The following is a 19,856-nucleotide window of genomic DNA, read 5'->3' on the forward strand; positions in this document are numbered from 1 at the left end:
TGCCTCACCTATGTCCCTTCTACTAACAACTGGCCATGCAAACTAACAGGGAATTCAAGGCTATGCACGCTTCATGTAGTACTGTATCAAGAGACCCACTAGTGCAGTATAATGAATAAGTCTGATTTGGAAAATCTCTAGTTCAAATCTTGTTCTTGGGTAAACGTCTCTTAAACTCAGCTTTTACCCACCAGCAATTTGGGACTTATAGTATTGGCCTATCGTATACTTGCCAAGAATTACGCAGCTATGACAAACAGGTCTAAATGCTTTAAACACACTTTACAAATGCTAAATTACCATCTATCATCATTAACACAGGGATACACCCAAAGGTAACATCCACTGAAGTTCTTTTGAAAATTAGTTGCCCATGAAAGGGAGCCAAGAGGAAATGTGTTGTAAGAGGACACAAACCACGGACAACAATGAGGTCACTTGTGAAGATGTGTTCATAAAGCTAGAGATGTATATACCGCATGCCTATGGCTGTAAAAGTAGAATTTCATCCCATCCAAAGAGCTGCTTAAGCCATGCATTGGCCACTCTTCTTTGAACAGTTTCCATATCACAAACAGCTTTTGAAATTCCCACCCCCACCCCCAGTTTCAAAAGCACTTTGCCATGCAGCTTGGGACAGTCTGAGAAGGATTACTTCCATGGCTCTTTGGATCCTGATTAATCTATGAAACAAATAAATTTATCAGCCTGTTCATAACAATAATAATGTGCAAGGGGAAGGGGAAAATGAATGGGAGATAGATTCACTCTCTCATCAAATAATTTTCAATGGCTAAGAATGGCTCTCATATATCAAGCAATGCCCAAAGGCGGGGCACAAGAGAGAAAAATGACAAGAAAGGCAGCTTTAAGACATCCTGCAAGGTTAAATGGTGCGAGCCTAATAATTGAGGCACTTCATGCTTTTCACAGATAACTTAATGTTGTAATCATTTAAAGAGAAGAACAGAGACTGCAGAGACTGACCCCAGACAATAGTGCAACTGGCTCTAGTTTAATGCATGAGAGCCCGCATTACATTCTCAAGTTAGCAAGACTTTATTAAGAGTTGCTCATAAGGCCTAGTGGAGCAGAACCATTTTAATTTACCCTCGTTCTTACAGCAGAAGAATATTTTCAGTTAGCTGTCAAACTCAAAAGATAGGGAGAGGGGAAATATTTCAGAGCTTCACTAATCCCCAACAGAACCACAGCCATAGAACTAATTACGGTCCTAACAATAAGGTTGCTTGTGGAAGTGTGCCTAACTTAAAAACAAAGGCCAAGGGTATTTCAAAGCATATAAAAATTGGCCCAAATTAGCCACTCAAGACAAACATGGAATCTGATATAGGTCAGCTTCAGCCCCCCTTTGAGCCTTTATGACAAAACGGAAACTGCTCCATTGTCTCTAGGTGCCATTGGGAGCAAGGGGACAGGAGCAAATATTTACAGTACATGAGAAATTCCAATACTCCGTGCTCCATGCGCAACACAGGAGGTACACTTCTTGTTCCAGGTGATATGAAGCCAGAAGCACCACATCAACAACACCATCTGTACACATAGGTGACAATTCCTGCATCTGAAATATGTGCAGGTGGGATAACATTTACGTGTGGCATAGGCATTGGGGAAATCAGGCTTGCACTGTGCAACAGCACCTCTACTATTTTATTTTTTAGAAAAAAACAGAACACCATGTACATATGCCTTGGGACAGCAGATTTTGAACAACTGCCCAGAAATTATCAAGTAACTGGTGTGTGTTTACTGAGGGACACGTGCTTTTGAATGACATAATATTTAACTAGATATTATCCCAGCATAAGTGAACATAATATTGGCCAATTTTGTATGACAATATCTGAAAATAACACACACAGAGACACATACACGTACGTTAAGGGCCTCTATCAATCCAGGGCCCCTTTAACTCAAGTAGTTCTTTCTTTCTATTGTTCTTCGTTTACTTAAACAGACTCAAACATTTTACATGAGCCAGGAGATTAAATCTTAGGATAAAAAGGAAAGTGTGACATTATTTAAAGCAAGAAACAGTTTATTTAGGTACCACCTGCCTCCATCTAATATACCACGCTGATTTGACCTAGCAGAGAAGTAGTTTAGCAAAGGAACATTTATAATTAAAACTATTCAACAGAAGCCTTAGAATATCTACTTAGAAAGCCATGAACAGCTGCAAAGAACTCCAAGTCTCCAAATTCAGAAGAACCCAACAGTTTCAGAGTTAAAGACACCCTAGCAAATCGATGGATCTCTCTAGAATTAATGGAAAGATCATGTCTGAAGATGCCCTTAAAAATTTTAAGCTGTACAAAACACATATACCTGTACTCAGGGGAAAATAATCCTGATTTCTTCTCCATTCTCATCTATTCTCTTTCCTCTGTTGCAGGCTGCAATCCTGCGCACATTTACCTTGGCATGACTAACATTGAAATGAGTAAGACCGACTTCCAAGTAAGTCAAGTTTGTGTGTAGGATTATTCTGTGAATTATCCTTTGTGAATTACCCTTGCTCAGGATAGGAACTGCCCAGAATCTAGTATAGGAGACCAGGTTTACATATAAGAGAGAAAAAAAATATTTTTTTTAAAGACTCCTACACACAAGTCACCTGTCAGCTCTGCCCTTACATAAGACATCTTTCTATACCCATTTTAGAACAAAACCAATTTGTTTCCCCTATTTAGAAAGCAAGAAGGGGGGGATAGGCCAAACATGATAGCATGGGAGGGAAGGAACCTTATTTAAAAATGAATAAACAGTACTTTCATAATACTATCTGACAAAGAAAAAGCAAATTACTGCTTCAGGCCAATCTAACTAGCATTAGCCAGTCGGAATAATTAGCAAGTTAAGATACTGGTATTTGCCCTACAAACAGGGATTCTTTTGAAACAAATCCAGTACTGTACTAAAAACAAACTCATTTTGGGGAAAAAAGGGGTTAGGAGAAAAGTTGCTGGTTTGCTTTTTGCTTTTTTTTTTTTAATAAATGACTCTCCTATTTGGGGCTCTTTTTCTCCGGAGAAGTGTACAACACACACTTCTCACCAAGTGCTTTACAAAACTCTCTCGCCTTAGGAAGTATGATATTCTAGCCATCTCCACCTTATAACCTCAGAGAAAAGCAGTATTAAATTAAGGAGTTCGAGACAGGATTGGGGCGGCGGGGGAAGGAGCTTCCCGTAGTTACAAAACGATCAGTATAAAGAGGACTATCTCCACACTTGGACGGATACAGAAGAAGGCAACCAAGGCACTCTTGTTATGCAAGCCAGGTGTTTTAAAATCATTTGTTTCCAGGGCAAAAGAAAGGGAGGGCGCTTAGAAACACCCGGTGCATCCCCAGGATAAATGAAATAACTAGAAATTCGATTGGGCGTGGGGGGAAAGAGAGAGAGAGAGAAGAAAAATGTAGGTGAGAAGAGGGAGGAAGCGAGGAAAGCTACAAAATCTTGCAACAGGTGAGTGCCACTCGGCAAGGCACACAAAGCAAAGCTGGCATGCAGCGCCAGCCCCGCTACCAGCCAGCGGCAAGGGGGAAGGCGTGCGCAAAACGGGGAGTCCCGGTGCAGCTGAAGGGGGAGCAGGGAGAGGGAAAGGAAGGGGCTCGGAAGATGAAAGGCTGCTCCAGAAGCAAACAGTGCAGTGCAACGGAATGCAACGCTGACCTCCCCCGCACCCCCCGAGAGCTCCGGACGCTCAGATCTTACCTTGTAGACATTCTCGGTGATCCGATGCACCTCCTCCGAGCGCGACATGACGGTGCCGGGGGCTCCGGGAAGCACCATAGACCAAGGCAGGGGGCGCAGAGCTCAAGCCGAGAGCAGCGCGGGAGAAACCGGGAACGCTGCAGCTAAGATCCGAGTACGTTGCAGCGCGGCAGGGAAAGGCGCCGACGCTTTTATACCGCCTCCCAGAAGCCAGGCTCATCCCACGGCAAGCCGCCTCCGCCCCCGGCCCCGCCTGCTCTTGTATTGCTCTGCCCTGGCGGCAGCCTCTAGGAGCGCAGCCGGGGAAAGGCGGGGAATGGGGAAGGAGGTGGGAGCGAGAGGCAGGGCTGGGGCAGCGAAGGGGCCGCGGGGAAGGACGGGCGGGAATCGCCGCTACCGGGTCTTGCTGGCACAAAAGCACACACATTCAGCCACGCATTGCCTGCATCCAGGACAACAGCCGTCTGCTTCCCAGTCCACGCATGTCGGCGTCCCCGCCCGCTTCCAACCGAGCAGGGAGAAGGGCAACTCTGCCCTCACGCGCGATGCCTCACTCAGACACGCGCCCACCCACACGTGGGCGAGGAAAGGACAGGAGAGAGGAGAAGCTGGCTCTGCCCCGACGCCCCCGCGCACTTATTTAATGGGGAAAGCAATGTTTACGGTCAGGTTATGTACTCGGACCACCTCAGAGAGGCACGCCAGCACTTAACTCGCTTTCTTCCTCTACCCCACCCCAACTCTCTCGCATGTGTTCACACATGGCGGCGGCAGCCATTGTTTTCTGCCAGCCCCCGCCGGCTTCCAGGTACACTGCTAAGGACAGATCCGCGGAGAAATTATAGGCAATGAAAGGGACCGGGGGACGACGACAAGGATTACAGATCACACACATTCCTCAGCGAATACAAAGGGCACGGGATGGCGCCCACCTTCCGGGCGGCGGCGGCAGGCAGGCAGCCCCCCACCCACGTTCACCATAGTCTCCTGCTTCGAATACCTCTACCCAGACAGCACAGGCTTAGGTGAGCTGTAGGCACGCGCCACCTTTTACCACGACCTCCTAGGCAGAAAGAGGGCTTAATTAGTAACCCCTGTGCATAAGGAGGACTTAATTACTACCCCTTGCACATGAAGAGGACGGCTTAATTTGAAACGGGGCTCAGCAGGGTTGAGTCCTCCCCTCCCCAAGGTATTAATATTAAACAACAATAGTTCTCTTTACATGTGCAGAGTTTCTCCCTCCTGAGTAGCACATATTTTCTACAACACCAGTGGTTAGGGTTAAAAGGCATAATTTAAAAGGCCGAGACCACATAACACCGGTCTTGAAAGGCCTACACTGGCTCCCAGTACGTTTCCAAGTACAGTTCAAAGTGTTGGTGCTGACCTTTAACGCCCTAAATGGCCTCGGTCCAGTATACCTGAAGGAGCATCTCCACCACCATCATTCAGCCTGGACACTGAGGTCCAACGCCTAGGGCCTTATGGCGGTTCTCACTGCGAGAAGTGAGGTTACAGGGAACCAGGCACAGGGCCTTCTCGGTAGTGGCACCCACGCTGTGGAACACCCTCCCATCAGGAAATAAACAACCATCTGACATTTAGAAGACATCTGAAGGCAGCCCTGTTTAGGGAAGTTTTTAATGACTGATGTTTTAATGTATTTATAATCTTTTGTTGGAAGCCTTCCCCCAACCCCTCTTTAGAAATTAAGCTGCACACTCTGCAAGAAGGGGGAGAAACAACTTCGTACTAGCACCTCTCCTTTATGCACACAGGTGCATTTATTAGACCACAGGTGAATGAACCTGCCCAATCAGTGATGGGTCATAGCTCAATAGCACAGCATCTGTTTTGCTTGCAAAAGGTCTCAAGCTCAATCCTTGGCAGTTCCAGGTAGGGATATTGCTCCTTGTCTGAAATCCTGAAGAGCAGTTGCCAATCAATGTGTATAACACGGAGCTAAATGACAAATAGACCGACCCAGCATAAGTTAGTTTCCGGTGTTCCTAAATCACAGCTATAGCCACCCCACTAGCACCGCCATTGCTCTGCTGCAATGAATTTGCCACAAACAATGCAAATGTATTCATCTTTCACAAGCAAAGCAATATGCTGTGTTACCAGCACTATCACTCATACACCTGAACGTGAATCCACCACACATACCATATGTATGTTTCACAAATACAAACACAATACCCAACAGTTCTAACAAGTTATTTGGGTTACAGGTAGGTAGCCATGTTGGTCTGCCATAGTCGAAGTAAAATAAAAAAATTCCTTCCAGTAGCACCTTAGAGACCAACTAAGTTTGTTATTGGTATGAGCTTTCGTGCGCATGCACACTTCTTCAGATATGTTATTTGGGATGTGCTTATTAGTCTTATTTCTCCTTTCTCCAAGCTTTCAAATGTTGACAATTCAGGAGGTGGAATCTGCATCTGATCTGGCTGTTTCGGTGTAGCCTCGTTATGGGTTAAAAATCTATGCACCTTAATGCCGGCATCTTCTTCAAGCTGCGGGTTAGATTTTCACATGCAACCTCACTAACACCACCCCCGCTCCTTAGGAAGGCACCGCTGCAAATGTTACTTCCTCTCTTCCTTAATAATTATTTGATAGGCTGTGAAATTGTTGGCATTTAAAGCACTGTCAGAGCTCCTGGTGAAATAAATAAGACAGGCCTGGGTGAAGACTTTGTACAAATACAAATGTACTTCTCTCAACATCACTTGTGATAAATTCACATCTGAAATGCGCACAGGAAGACCCAAATATGGACAGGACTTCCTTTACAACCATTCTACATACAGAGTTCTGCTGAAACTCAGTCTGGTTTACATATTTCTTCCTTTATCAGAAACTGCCCCCACTGATCAAGAATAACAAAATGTAACTTTGCCACATACAATCTGAGTATGTCTGTAGATCGATGTTGTCACTAGAGCCCCAAGTAACATCAGTGGCCAAGAGCAAGCACTTTTTACAGCACTCTATTGCCAACACCACGCTGAGGACAGACCCAAACTATACATTTATATCACATCCAGCACACATTTAAAGCACATTACTTCCCCCAAATAATCCTGAGAACTATAATTTGTCCAGGATGCTGGGAATTACAACTCTGTGAGGGAGTAACTACAGTTCCTTGGGGGGGGGGGAGTCATGTGCTTTAAACGTGCGTTGAAAGTGTTTTAAATGTACAGTGGGCAGCACCGCACATTCAATAGTTTTGACAAACAAGACAGATTGATGCTACCTCTACCAGTGGCAGCTGGTAGATTTTGGCACTGGTGGGCAAATGGCTGTTTTCCAATACAATATTGTGAGCATTCTCTGGCAAGCTAGACATCTCTGATCCAGTTCAATGGAAACTTCCCAGTGGGTCTTACTCAGCATGGATATTTTATATCCTTCTTCAAAATTGGAGGCAGAAGTGGTCTACCTATAATTTCTAAATCACACATGATTTAGCAAACCTGAGAGTTTAAAAAAAAACCCTCGGGTATGTTAATTATCCTGTAGTTGCTTTTGGAAGAGGTTGTTTAGGCTAAAGGTGGAAACAAACCTTTATTTTATCCATCAGATCCTACCAGACAGGTGCAAAAAAATACACTAAGAATTAAATAATTATGAGCTCAGGAATTTGTTTTGAGTACCAGAACTGAAATGAGTTCACAGTACATCTGGCAAAAAAATGCACCGCTATTACCCCTTTTCCACTCTCCACCCTCCAGTTTTCCTTATTTCAGTAGTATAGTTGGGGAGCAATCCACTTTTTTGCTGCCATTGTTAAACAACTGGGAGATAGAAATCCTTGCTGATCTATTTTAAACCGCCCCAGATTTAAATCTACCAGTAAATTCCAGTGTACCTTCTGCCACACAGGCCTACCTTACGTAGGTCATTAAGGAACATCATAACCTGTCCTTTTAAAACTGAAAACTGATTCTCAGGATGTTAACAAATAAGGACAATGAAAACAGGGCATTTGAACGTTAGAAAGAATGTACATTTGGAAAAATATTTTTCCCCTCTTTTAAACAGACTTCTGAGAGTCCAGACCACTAGCAGCTAAATATGACTATTACGGTGAGACTTTGAGGAGTGATTAGCACATCCTTAAGAACATAAGTATGGCCTAGACTGAAGGTCCATCTAGATTAGATTACCATCTGGCCAATATTTTACAGGCCTGCTTGGTTTTCACAGCATTGAGGTTAGTAAAGCACTCCCAGACAGTTAAGCCCACTCAAATTAGGCTATGGGGTACGGCGCTCATCTGCACTTTCAGGCCGAGGGGACCAGTGTTTGTCCGCAGACAACTTTCCGGGCTATGTGGCCAGCAGGACTAAACCGCTTCTGGCACAACTGGACACCATGACAGAACACTGTTTACCTTCCCGCTGCAGTGGTACCTATTTATCTACTTGTGCTGGTATGTTTTTGAGCAGCTAGGTGGGTAGGAGCTGGGACAAAGCAACAGGAGCTCACCTGAACCAGGCAATGAAGAACCAGTAAACTTGAGTCAGCCCTGGTCCAGGTAATGTCTCTTATAGTTGCCTAGTCAGCAATAGCATTGCCATGCTGCTATACAGTAATAATAATAATTTCTAAAATAATATTAGCCCTTGGGGGGAAGGGCTGTGGCTCAGTGCTTTGCATGCAGAAATTCCCAGATTTAATTCCTGGCATCTCCAGTTGGTGCTGGAAATATTCTTTGTCTATACCCATGGAGAGCTACTACCAGTCAGTATAGACAATACTGACAAAAACATAGCTTTCTATGTTTCTAATAGAGTCCTAATGGTGAATTGAGTCTGGACAGTCCTCTCCATCAGCAGAGCATGATTTCAGGTTTTTATGTGGGTGGAGGGATTTTAGTGGGAATGCGGTAGCCAGACTGGTGACTGGGAGTGGCCGCCAAGACCATTTCACCGGTCCTGAAAGAATTATGTACATTGTCTCCCAGTATGTTTCCGAGCACAATTCAAAGTGTTGGTGCTGACCTTTAAAGCCCTAAGCGGCCTCTGCCCAGTATACCTGAAGGAGCATCTCCACCCCCATCGTTCAGCCCAGACACTGAGGTCCAGCTCCGAGGGCCTTCTGGCAGTTCTCTCACTGCGAGAAGAGAGGTTACAGGGAACCAGGCAGAGGGCCTTCTCGGTAGTGGCGCCTACCCTGGGGAACACCCTCCCATCAGGTGTCAAGGAAATAAACATCTGACTTTTAGAAGGCATCTGAAGGCAGCTCTGTTTAGGGAAGTTTTTAATGTTTGAAGTTTTATTCTGTTTTTAGTGTTCTGTTGGGAGCTACCCAGAGTGGCTGGGGAAACCCAGCCAGATGGGTGAGGTATAAATAATAAAATCATTATTACAGTGGTACCTTGGGTTACAAACACCTCTGGTTACAAACACCTCGGGTTACAAACACTTCGGGTTACAGACTCTGCTAACCCCGAAGTGGTACCTCGGATTAAGAACTTTACCACAGGATGAGAACAGAAATCGCACGCTGGCAGCGTGGCAGCAATGGGAGGCCCCATTAGCTAAAGTGGTACCTCAGGTTAAGAACAGTTTCAGATTAAGAATGGACTACTGGAACGAATTAAGTTTGTAACCAGAGGTACCACTGTATTATACTATTATTATTCATAGCAAGTTTTTGAAACCTGCTCTTGGATATATACAATTTTACATATTGGGGAAAACTATAATAAAAATTAAAGAAAACTAAATGGATTACATTACAAAAAGCAGTATATACAACAAACACACAGTTTTATCTATGCAGTACCTATTTCAGTCTTCCTATTCTTGTGCTTATGTAGCCACCAATGCACAAGAGGGAAGCACCAGAAAACCTGTGATAACACATGAAAAATCTGAAGAAGACAAACAGCCTCTGTGATGGGACGATGAGCTGCTTGTGCGTAAAATGCAAGTCCCTCAGAGTTTGATCAGGTTTTCAAACCTCTGCCTGTGACGGAGCCCCTCCAGCATGGCTGCGTCAATCACTAGTAGTATCCGAAAGTGGCTGCTTTCGGAATCGTTTCCAACATAAAAGCTCTTTAACGGAAACACGTCGTCTGGCCTCTCGGCGTGACAGTTTCCGGCGAGGTGTGGGTGTCCCTATAGGAGGTCCTGAGACCTCCCCACTGTTTTCGCTGGAAGCGTCTCTGAGCCATCCCTCCGACTCACTTTCCCTTGGAGTTCTTGCTCGCCCTCTACTGGTTCCCTCTTCCGCTGCTACTCCTCTCTCAACCTCAGTGAGCCTTTGCGCCCCCGGCGCTTTAGATGGCAGTTCCCTGACATCCACCTCCCCTCCAGGGCCCCCTTCACCCCCTCCCGTCTCCTCCCCTACTGGCGGTGAGGAGGTAAAACCCCTGAAAGAACCTCCTTCGTCTTCCGACGTCGCGAACACCTCCCTCCACTTGTTGCTGTTCCTACTCTCTCGGTAATCTTCGTCATCGGAGTCCACTCCCTCTTCCAACTCCGACTCCGCGAACCCTTCCATTTCCTCTTCCTCATCGGTGGTGCCGAAATACTCCCTCCTAAACCTTGCTATCGGCTGAGGTTTCCTCGGGAACCTTTGGTGGAACGTTTCTGTTAAAACCTCGTCATTGACTTCCTCTGCATTCACCCAGGTGTTTTCTGACTCCGGTTCCCCTTCCCACGCCACCAAATACTCCACCTGATTTCCCTTCCACCTGGAATCGAGGATTTCCGCTACATGGTTGCGGCGTTCCCTCTCTTCCAAGGCTGGTCCCCTGACGTACTCCCCTTCACGTCCCCCCCTGTATGGTGACAGTAACGACCTGTGGAACACTGGGTGCAATTTCATGTGGTTGGGTAATCGGAGTTTGAAAGCTACCGGGTTGACCTGCTGAATGACCTCAAAGGGTCCCAATCTTCTGGGCCTCAATTTCTTACAACCCCCTTTGAACGGCAACCCTTGGGTTGACAACCACACTTGATCCCCCACCCTTATGGTTTCACCTTCCCTTCTGTTCTTGTCTGCCTGCTTCTTATATTGTGCCTTAGCCCTTTCTAAGTTGAGCTGGAGCTGATGATGGATCGCTTCCATCTCTTCTACAAAATGTTCAGCCGCTGGGACGCTCCATCTCTCCCCTCCTTCCCCTGGAAATGCCCTGGGGTGACACCCGTAATTTGCCAAAAAGGGACTCATCCCTGTGGACACATTCTCCGCATTATTGTAGGCAAATTCTGCCAACGCCAACTTTTCGACCCAATCGTTCTCTCTGTCATTGACATAACACCTCAGATATTGTTGAAGAATGCCATTTGCTCTTTCCGCCTGCCCGTTGGTTTCAGGGTGCCGGGCAGTTGAAAAATTGACTTCCACGTGCAGCAAGCTCATGAGCTTCCTCCAGAACCTGGAAGTAAATTGTTTGCCGCGATCTGAGATCACCCTCAAGGGAGCCCCGTGCAACCTAAAGATGTGTTCTACAAACAACTTCGCTGTTTCTTCCGCTGTGACTGCATGTGAGCATGCTACAAAGTGGCACATCTTAGTTAACAGGTCTACTACTACCATGATGGCTGTTTTCCCCTTGGACTTTGGCAGATCTGTCATAAAATCTATTGATATCGCTTCCCAAGGCCGTTCTGGTGTGGGTAATGGTTCTAATAACCCTGCCGGCGCCCTTCTTTCCCCTTTGGCTCGCTGACATTGGTCACACCCTCTTACATACTCCCTTACATCTTCCCTCACCTTAGGCCACCAAAATTCCCTGGTAACCAACCACATGGTCTTGTGTTGTCCAAAATGTCCCGCCGTGGGGCTATCATGCAACTGCTTGAGTACTCTCCCCCTCAATTCACCTTCGGGTATATACAGTGCCCCTTTGTAATACAATGCCCCATTTCTTTCCTCAAAACCTCCGGGGCTCTCGCCCTCCCCCCTGAGACCTCTGAGCTTATCCTGGGCATATTCATCATTTTCCGTTTCCTCTACCAGTTCTCGTTGCCCCACCAGCGCCGCCCCACACACCCAGCGGTCCTCAGGGATGACATGTCTCTCTTCGATCACCCCCTCCCCTTCCCAATACTCTGGTTTGCGTGAGAGCGCGTCCGCCCTGACGTTTTCTGGGCCTGGCACATAACAAATTTCAAAGTTGAATTTGGAGAATTCCTGTGCCCATCTCACTTGTCGTTGGTTGAGCACTCGAGCTGTTCTCCAATACTCTAAATTCTTGTGGTCGGTGCACACTTGCACCTTGTGTTGTGCCCCAATTAATAAATGTCTCCACCTCCGGAATGCTTCGTGAATGGCAAGTAGTTCCCTGTCATACACCGTGTAATTCCTCTCGGATTTATTCAGCTTCCGCGAGAAGAAGGCACACGGTCTCCACTCCGACGCACTCCTCCCCGGTTGAAGAAGGACCGCCCCTACCGCCCGGTCGGATGCATCGGTTTCCACTCTCATGGGTTTTCGTAAATCCACATGCAGAAGTTGTTCTTCCGAGGCGAAAGCCCTTTTCAGTTCTTCAAAGGCTCGATCCGCCTCTACCGTCCAAACAAATTTCTTCTTGCTGCTGAGGCAGTCGGTGATGGGCGCCGTCAAGTGGGCAAAGTTCTTGATGAACTTCCGATAAAAGTTCCCAAACCCCAAGAATCTTTGCACGTCCTTCTTGGTCTTCGGTGTCTTCCATTCCAGTACCGCTTGGACCTTGCCTGGATCCATGGCCAATCCCTTGTCTGACAAGCGGTACCCCAGGAATTCCACCTCCTTGGTATGAAACTGGCACTTCTCCAGTTTCACCCACAGCTGGTTGGCTTGCAGCCTGCCCAACACTTCTCGAACGTCCCTCACATGCTGTTCCTCATCTTCCGAATACACCAACACGTCGTCTAAAAAGGCCACACAATTCTTGTAGAGCAAAGGTCCCAGAACGTGGTTTATAAAAGCTTGAAAACACGCGGAGCCCCCTTGTAGACCGAAGGGCATAACGAGGTATTCAAAGGCTCCCAAAGGGGTAAACATGGTGGTCTTCCATTCATCTCCCTTCCTTATGCGTATCAGATTGTACGCCCCCTGCAGGTCCAGCTTTGTAAAAATCTTTCCCTTCCTTACTCTGGTCAAAATGTCATCAATTCGGGGCATGGGGAAAGCCAGGGGCTCCGACACTGCATTGAGGGCCCTAAAGTCACACACCAGTCTCGGTTTGTCTGTGTTCTTTTTGTCCACAAAAAACACTGGGCTGCCCCCCACCGCTCGGGACTCTCTGATGAAACCTCGCTTCAGGTTTTTGTCAATGAACTCCCTCAGCTCCTGCATCTCCCTGTCTGACATGGCGTACAGCTTGTCTACTGGGAGTTGGGCCCCAGGGAGTAGGTTGATTTGACAGTCAAAGGGTCTATGCGGTGGCAGTTTGTCTGCTTCCCTTTCGCTGAATACGTTGCTCAGATCTGCGTATTGCGGGGGCACCTTCCCTTTGTCCATTACTTCCATCCCGGCTAGGGTGACTCTGTCTCCTCCCGAAACCTTTCCCTCCTTGCAGTGTTCTAGGCAATGCGCTGACCCAAAGGAGACCACCCTCTGATGCCAGCCCACTAGCGGATCGTGTAGCGCCAGCCAGCTCATGCCCAAAATGATGGGCGCTCCTCCCAGGATGGCCACATTAAACGCTATCTGTTCGGTGTGCCTTGCCACCCTCATTATCATCGGGACAGTCTGTTGGCTAACTTCTCCCCCCAACAGCTCTCTGCCGTCAATCGTAGTCACCTGCAAGGGGTTACTTAAAGGGATGGTCTGTATCTGGTGCTCAGCTGCAAACTCCTTACTCATGAAATTACAGGAGCTGCCTGAATCCAAAAGCGCCTTGATCTTTAGTGGGTGTCCGTTTGGCAGTTCTAGTAACACCTCTATCACTAAAGCGGGTCTGGGAGGTTCCGGCATGGGCACTTTCACTGCTCTTTGGCCTGGCTGCTGTGCCCCGACGGTGGCAGCCAGGCGTTGGCTTTTACTTGCTCCTTGCCTTCCTCTTCCTTTCCCCCAACAGCTCCTGCCATCCCTTGCCATTCCTTTCTTTGTGGGCAGACTCTGGCAAAGTGCCCTGGCTGTTGGCAGAGATAACATCTCTTGGCGCTCCTTCCCTCCTTCTTCCGCCCTTCACTGGGATTTGAAACTGCGTGCGCCCGCGCTGTTCCAACTTCCATCGGCTCTGCCGGCGGGAAAGGTGGCTCTGGAATGTCTGGAATGCGGAACTCCCTCCAACGGTCTCCTTTCCCTTCCCGCTTTTCCAAAGCCCTCGCCTCCTGGCGCGCTCCTATGCACAGCGCAGATTTGGTTAACTGATCCATAGACTCCGCCCTGGGCCCCCGGGAAAGCTCATCTTTGACGGTTGAAGAAAGCCCCTCTTCGAAAAGCATTTGGATGGGCTCCGCCGATAGGTCCCACCCCAATTTATGAATCAGCATAGTAAACTCAGTCCAGTACTCACGGACAGATCTGCTTCCTTGCTGGCAAGCCATTAACTGCCTTCGCACCACCCCCTGCTCAATATCGCTGGAAAACATCAGGTCCATGGCACGAAAAAACTTCCTCGTGTCCTTTAGGATCTCATTATTCGCTGCCATCAGGGGTCTAACCCAATCCTTCGCCCCGGATTCGAGATGGCCAATCACAAAAGCCACTCGCGATTCCTCGTCGGGGAAGTCATCAAACTGCAAGTTTAGAGCGTATTGCATCTCTGTTCTAAAGGCATGATAGTTCCTGGGATCCCCCCCGAATTTCTGCACCAATCCTGGCACCTTTCTGGCGAGCGGGGTGGTTTTCTCCTTTCCCTTTTCTGCATCCTGAGCCCTCCTCTCCTCAAGCCTCGCCGTTTGCAGCGCCAACTGGATCTCCAACGCCCTGTACCTTTCTTCCAGGCTTGGACCCCCTCCAGCTGCTCCTGCTCCTCCGGTTCCGGCTGGGTTGCTCATGATGCTTCTCCCTGCACAAGCTGGCTTTCGGTGACTTTCGGATTGCTGTGATGGGACGATGAGCTGCTTGTGCGTAAAATGCAAGTCCCTCAGAGTTTGATCAGGTTTTCAAACCTCTGCCTGTGACGGAGCCCCTCCAGCATGGCTGCGTCAATCACTAGTAGTATCCGAAAGTGGCTGCTTTCGGAATCGTTTCCAACATAAAAGCTCTTTAACGGAAACACGTCGTCTGGCCTCTCGGCGTGACAGTTTCCGGCGAGGTGTGGGTGTCCCTATAGGAGGTCCTGAGACCTCCCCACTGTTTTCGCTGGAAGCGTCTCTGAGCCATCCCTCCGACTCACTTTCCCTTGGAGTTCTTGCTCGCCCTCTACTGGTTCCCTCTTCCGCTGCTACTCCTCTCTCAACCTCAGTGAGCCTTTGCGCCCCCGGCGCTTTAGATGGCAGTTCCCTGACAGCCTCATATAATAATTCAGTGACACAAAATGTTGAGAGACAGGGCTGGGGCCATTGATACCCGCATAAAGGTAAAGGGACCCCTGACCATTAGGCCCAGTCGTGACCGACTCTGGGGTTGTGACGCTCATCTCGCTTTATTGGCCAAGGGAGCCGGCGTTTGTCTGCAGACAGCCTCCGGGTCATGTGGCCAGCATGATGAAGCTGCTTCTGGCGTACCAGAGCAGCGCACGGAAACACCGTTTACCTTCCTGCCGGAGCAGTGCCTATTTATCTACTTGCACTTTGACGTGCTTTCGAACTGCTAGGTTGGCAGGAGCAGGGCCTGAGCAACGGGAGCTCACCCTGTCGCGGGGATTCAGACCGCCGACCTTCTGATCAGCAAGTCCTAGGCTCTGTGGTTTAACCCACAGTGCCACCCACGTCCCCGATACCCGCATAGGAGGGCCGAATAGATTTAAATGGCCTGGAGCAGGAGGGCAGAGACACATAAGGCATTTGCATACTATCTCTATTTTCAGGGCAGAGGGATTCAATCATATCCCGACAAATCCAGGATACGCAATTAAAGAAGATTGGAACTTACTGCAAAACAAACCTGCTTCTCCAAAAGACCAGACTCTTTGCAATAAGGAAAGTGATGGGGAAATACACTGGAAAGTTTAGGGTAACACTTGCTTTGAAGCAACATGATCTAATCTCGCAAACAGATCAGGATGAATGCTCATTCAACAGGGTTGTCTAAACATCCCCACAGACAGATGACATCTACCCATAGATATCAATGGAGGGGGAAAATAATTTAATTGGGATTAAACACAAGTATATATACCCCCTAAAAAAACCCAAAAGGGGGGAACAAGCCCCCACACTGCCCAATGAGGACTGATCATGCTTGTTAGGGTGTGAAATACTGGGTGATGGGAAAACCCAAAAAGGAGGTAGGATGGAATGGAATGGCTTAGGAGCCCTAAACAGAAGCCCGCCACATGGCAACTTTTTGTTGCAGGGCCCCAATTGTACCTTCTAATAAGCATAGCTGTTTCTCATAAATATTTGTATATGGGTTAAAATAGGGATCTGGAGCTAAATGGAACCCACAATTATCCAAACTATGATGAGACAGCTTGGATGAGCGGTTCTCAACCTGTGGGTCCCCAGATGTTGTTAGACTACAACTCCCATCATCCCTGAGCTCTGGCCTTGCTAGCTAGGGGTGATGGGAGTTGTAGTTCAACAACATCTGGGGACCCACAGGTTGAGAAACGCTGGCTTGGATGAACTGTACACAGTGTTGCCTCTGCATGCTAGTGATCAGTTCATTAGTCTGAAACACAGGTGAATGAGTTAAGCACCAGTCCCGATATAGTAGATCCTTAGAGACAGGAGATTTTTACCTACCCTCTCCGTTGTTTTTCCTGATAGGAGTCTTTGTCCTACTGAATAACTGTTGAAAAGAAACATTATTATGATCAAATAAACTCTGAGCCAGTTTACAAGCCGGGGTGGGGTGGGGAATGCTATTTGTCCCCATTTTTTCACAGAGAATTTGTCGGGAAACATAAACCTAAAAGTCAGGCTAGCTGGCTAGAATTCATTTATTTGTTTATTCATTTTGCCTATATAACATGAATTATATGCCACTTAATCACCAAGAGCCGCTAAGAGATTTGCATAAAACAACATAGAATGTTAATTAAAAAGGACCAATAAAATCAAACATTAAAAAGGAGTTGACCTAAAATTTATCAAAATATAAGTAAAACAAGTAGCTTTAAAAAAACAAATATACGTAAAAAAATAAAAATGCATTCTAAAATTAGAATGTTTGGATAGGCTTGCCTAAACAAAGATTTCAGCAGCCAACAAAAGCTATACAGTGAAGGTGCTTCCCTAATACTAATTTATTGCACGTTGCCTAGAGAATAAATCTAAATAATAAATAAATAAATAAATAGCATGTAATAGGATCCCTTAGGATGCTTCCTTACACAGGACTTGTCAGCCACAAGCCACAAGGAAGCTGCAATTATTCTCACGCTTGTTTGCAAAACTAGAGTCTGGAAGGATCAGTGCCGATAGCACTGTCCAACCAAATGAGGAATGCAGAAAGTCTGCAAGCTGTTTGTTTTCCTTAAGGTACCTTTCATCTCACTACATATGGCAGTGCAGTAATTAAGCTGGATATGCTGTGGTCTGGATGCATCCGTAACTGAAGGGTATTATTACCTCTTGTCATCTTCATCTTGCAATTCTTAAAGCCTGTTAGGTGTTTACTCACAGAAGATGTAGCAGCAGCTTCCTTCAGCTGGGATCATGGGGGGTGCAGAGCCCCCCTCCTCACAGACATTGCCAGTGTTTCTTGACTAAGCTTCCCTAATGCTATTATACCGCTTATACAAGAAGATGGCTCATGAGAGCTCATACTCATGGTTATCAAAGCTGATTCATATGGTATGAATTGGCTGTTAAATAGTATTGGCACCAAGAGTCATAGACCCAGAGCTAACCTCTTAGTTACTTCCTGTGTGAGACTTTTCTTTTGAGTGAAAACAACAATTCTCCAAAACAATTTAGCATTCATATGGATTCTCACTGCCAAATGCAATTCACTTTTCTCCAATAAAAGTATGCCCCCGGTTGTATAGGGACTCTGCTCACATACATCATATTCTTGTGATTGGTTCAGTATATGTCCAGATCAATCACAGACCAATCGGAATTTGGAAGTCTTCATAAATCAAGACTTGGGGTGTGTGTGCTGACTTGAAGCTTCTAGGCTTAGAATATAAAAGGTAAAGGATCTCTGACAGTTAAGGCCAGTCGTGAATGACTCTGGGGTTGTGGTGCTCATCTTGTTTTACTGGCCGAGGGAGCCGACGTTTGTCCGCAGACAGTTTTTCCAGGTCATGTGGCCAGCATGACTAAGCCGCTTCTGGCGAAACCAGAGCAGGGCATGGAAACACCATTTACCTCCCCACTGGAGCGGTACCTATTTATCTACTTGCACTTTGACGTGCTTTCGAATATAGTGACTGATATTAGCAATGTTCATTTGTGGATTTGGGATTCTTAGTGTAGGCAATTGGGGATGTCTAAGTCTATTAGAAAAAAAGACAGAAGGATAAGACAGAGGCCTGAGATTATGTTAGCGTTTATAATCTAATGGCTTTGGTTATAAAAAATCCTTCTAGGTTGCTTTAATTAGTTGAGACTTAGTTTGAAGAAGGTGTGTGGTATGTCCTCCACCTTAAGAGAACATCCCTGGACCCTGAACTGTTAAACAAATATTGTCCAGTGGTTATATTCCCTTTTAGGGCAAGATGCTTGAGAGATGGTGGTCTATCTTCAGGCATGTTTGGAGGAAACTGATTATCAGGGTTAATTTCAGTCCAGCTCCAAGCCTGGCACTGAAACCAGTTTGGTCATCTTGGTTGATGACATTTGTTGGGAGAAAGGAGGAATGAGCATGACCCTGCTCATTCTCCTTGACCTCCCAGCTGTTTTCAATACCATTAAGCACCATATCCTTCTGGAGCTGCTCAGGCAGGTGGGTTCGGGGGGGGGGCACTGTACTTCAGTGGTTCTGTTCCTACCTCCAGTGGCATTTCCAGAAAGCAGTTATGGGTGGAGGGGTAATTGTTCACCATAGTGGGTTTTATCCAACAAGGTTCCAGTTTGTCCCCCGCCCTGGGGAACGTCATCAGGAGATTTTAAGATGAGTGCTACCAATACGTGTATGACATCAACCTCTCTCTATCTGTTCCATCTGAATCAGGAGAGGCTGTTGTGATGCTAGATCAGAGCTTGGAAGTGGTAAATGGCTGGATGTGGGCCAAAAAATGGAAACTGAATTCTGAAAAGGCCAAGGTGTTCTATGTCCCAAGTTCAAAGAGTCTGGGAGATGGCCTACTCGGGGCAGAATTGCATTTGCCTGGAAGGAACAGGTTCATTGCTTGGGGATGCTGCTTAGCCAGACATTGTCACTGGAGGCTCAGATAGCCTTGGTGTCTAGGAGTGCCTACTTTAAGCTACAGCTATGGCTGCTCTTGGACAGAGATGAATTGCTCACTCTACTCCACACTCCAGTAACCTCTAGATTGGACTACTGCAATATGCTCTGAGTGGGGCTGCCCTTGAAGACAGTTTGGAAACTTCAGCTGGTCTGCAATGCAGCAGCCAGATTACTGGCTGGGGTCCCATTTATAACCCCCCCCCCCCATTTTAAAATATCCACACTGGCAGCTAGTTTATTTTCAAGCCCAATTCAAGATGCTTACATTAGTGCTGAAAGCCCTAAATGACTTCAACCTCAAATATCTGAAAAACCTGTGAAGAAATCCTGCTTATTTTAATTATGTTTTAATGGTTATTGCGTAAGGTGTTCCAACAATTGTACACTGTAATATATTTAATGTGGGAGGATTTCTGTGTGGCCTGGTGAGGGTTACTTTAATGGCCATGGGTCTTAACTGACAGCTTTGAGGAAGGGTTGGTAAGCAAAAGGAGGCAAGAAGCTAGGTGTATTTTGATTGGTGGGTGCAGGCTCATACTTTTATGCTTGACAGTATCATTGGCTAGATCTGGAGTAAGGGGACCAGAAGTGAATATGGCTAGGTACTGATGAGCAAAAGAGAGTGGGGGTTAGGTTGGGTTTGCTGGTTGAGAAAGTTGGAGTTGGTGCTCGGTGTTTATGGAGTCA

At 46.7% G+C, this 19,856-nt stretch overlaps 1 protein-coding gene across 4 annotated transcripts in view; it reads right to left on the reverse strand.

Moving 5' to 3' along the window:
• The window catches only part of BAIAP2 (BAR/IMD domain containing adaptor protein 2), a 134,900-nt gene extending 130,925 nt beyond the window's left edge, over positions 1 to 3,975 (reverse strand). For 2 of the 4 annotated variants that reach the window (XR_014165328.1, XM_081899735.1), the window contains exon 1: positions 3,744 to 3,975. Coding sequence is in view for 2 of the 4 variants with exons in the window: in XM_081899735.1 (XP_081755861.1) it covers positions 3,744 to 3,821 (78 nt within the window). In the remaining 2 variants the exon portion in view is untranslated. The remainder of the gene's footprint in view (positions 1 to 3,743) is intronic. The other 2 variants (XR_014165329.1, XM_081899736.1) reach the window with 1 other exon arrangement.
• Between the last annotated feature and the right edge of the window lie 15,881 nt (positions 3,976 to 19,856).

The sequence above is a fragment of the Podarcis melisellensis genome (assembly GCF_964234715.1).
Source record: "Podarcis melisellensis genome assembly, chromosome: 2".
Classification (NCBI taxonomy): Eukaryota; Metazoa; Chordata; class Lepidosauria; order Squamata; family Lacertidae; genus Podarcis; species Podarcis melisellensis.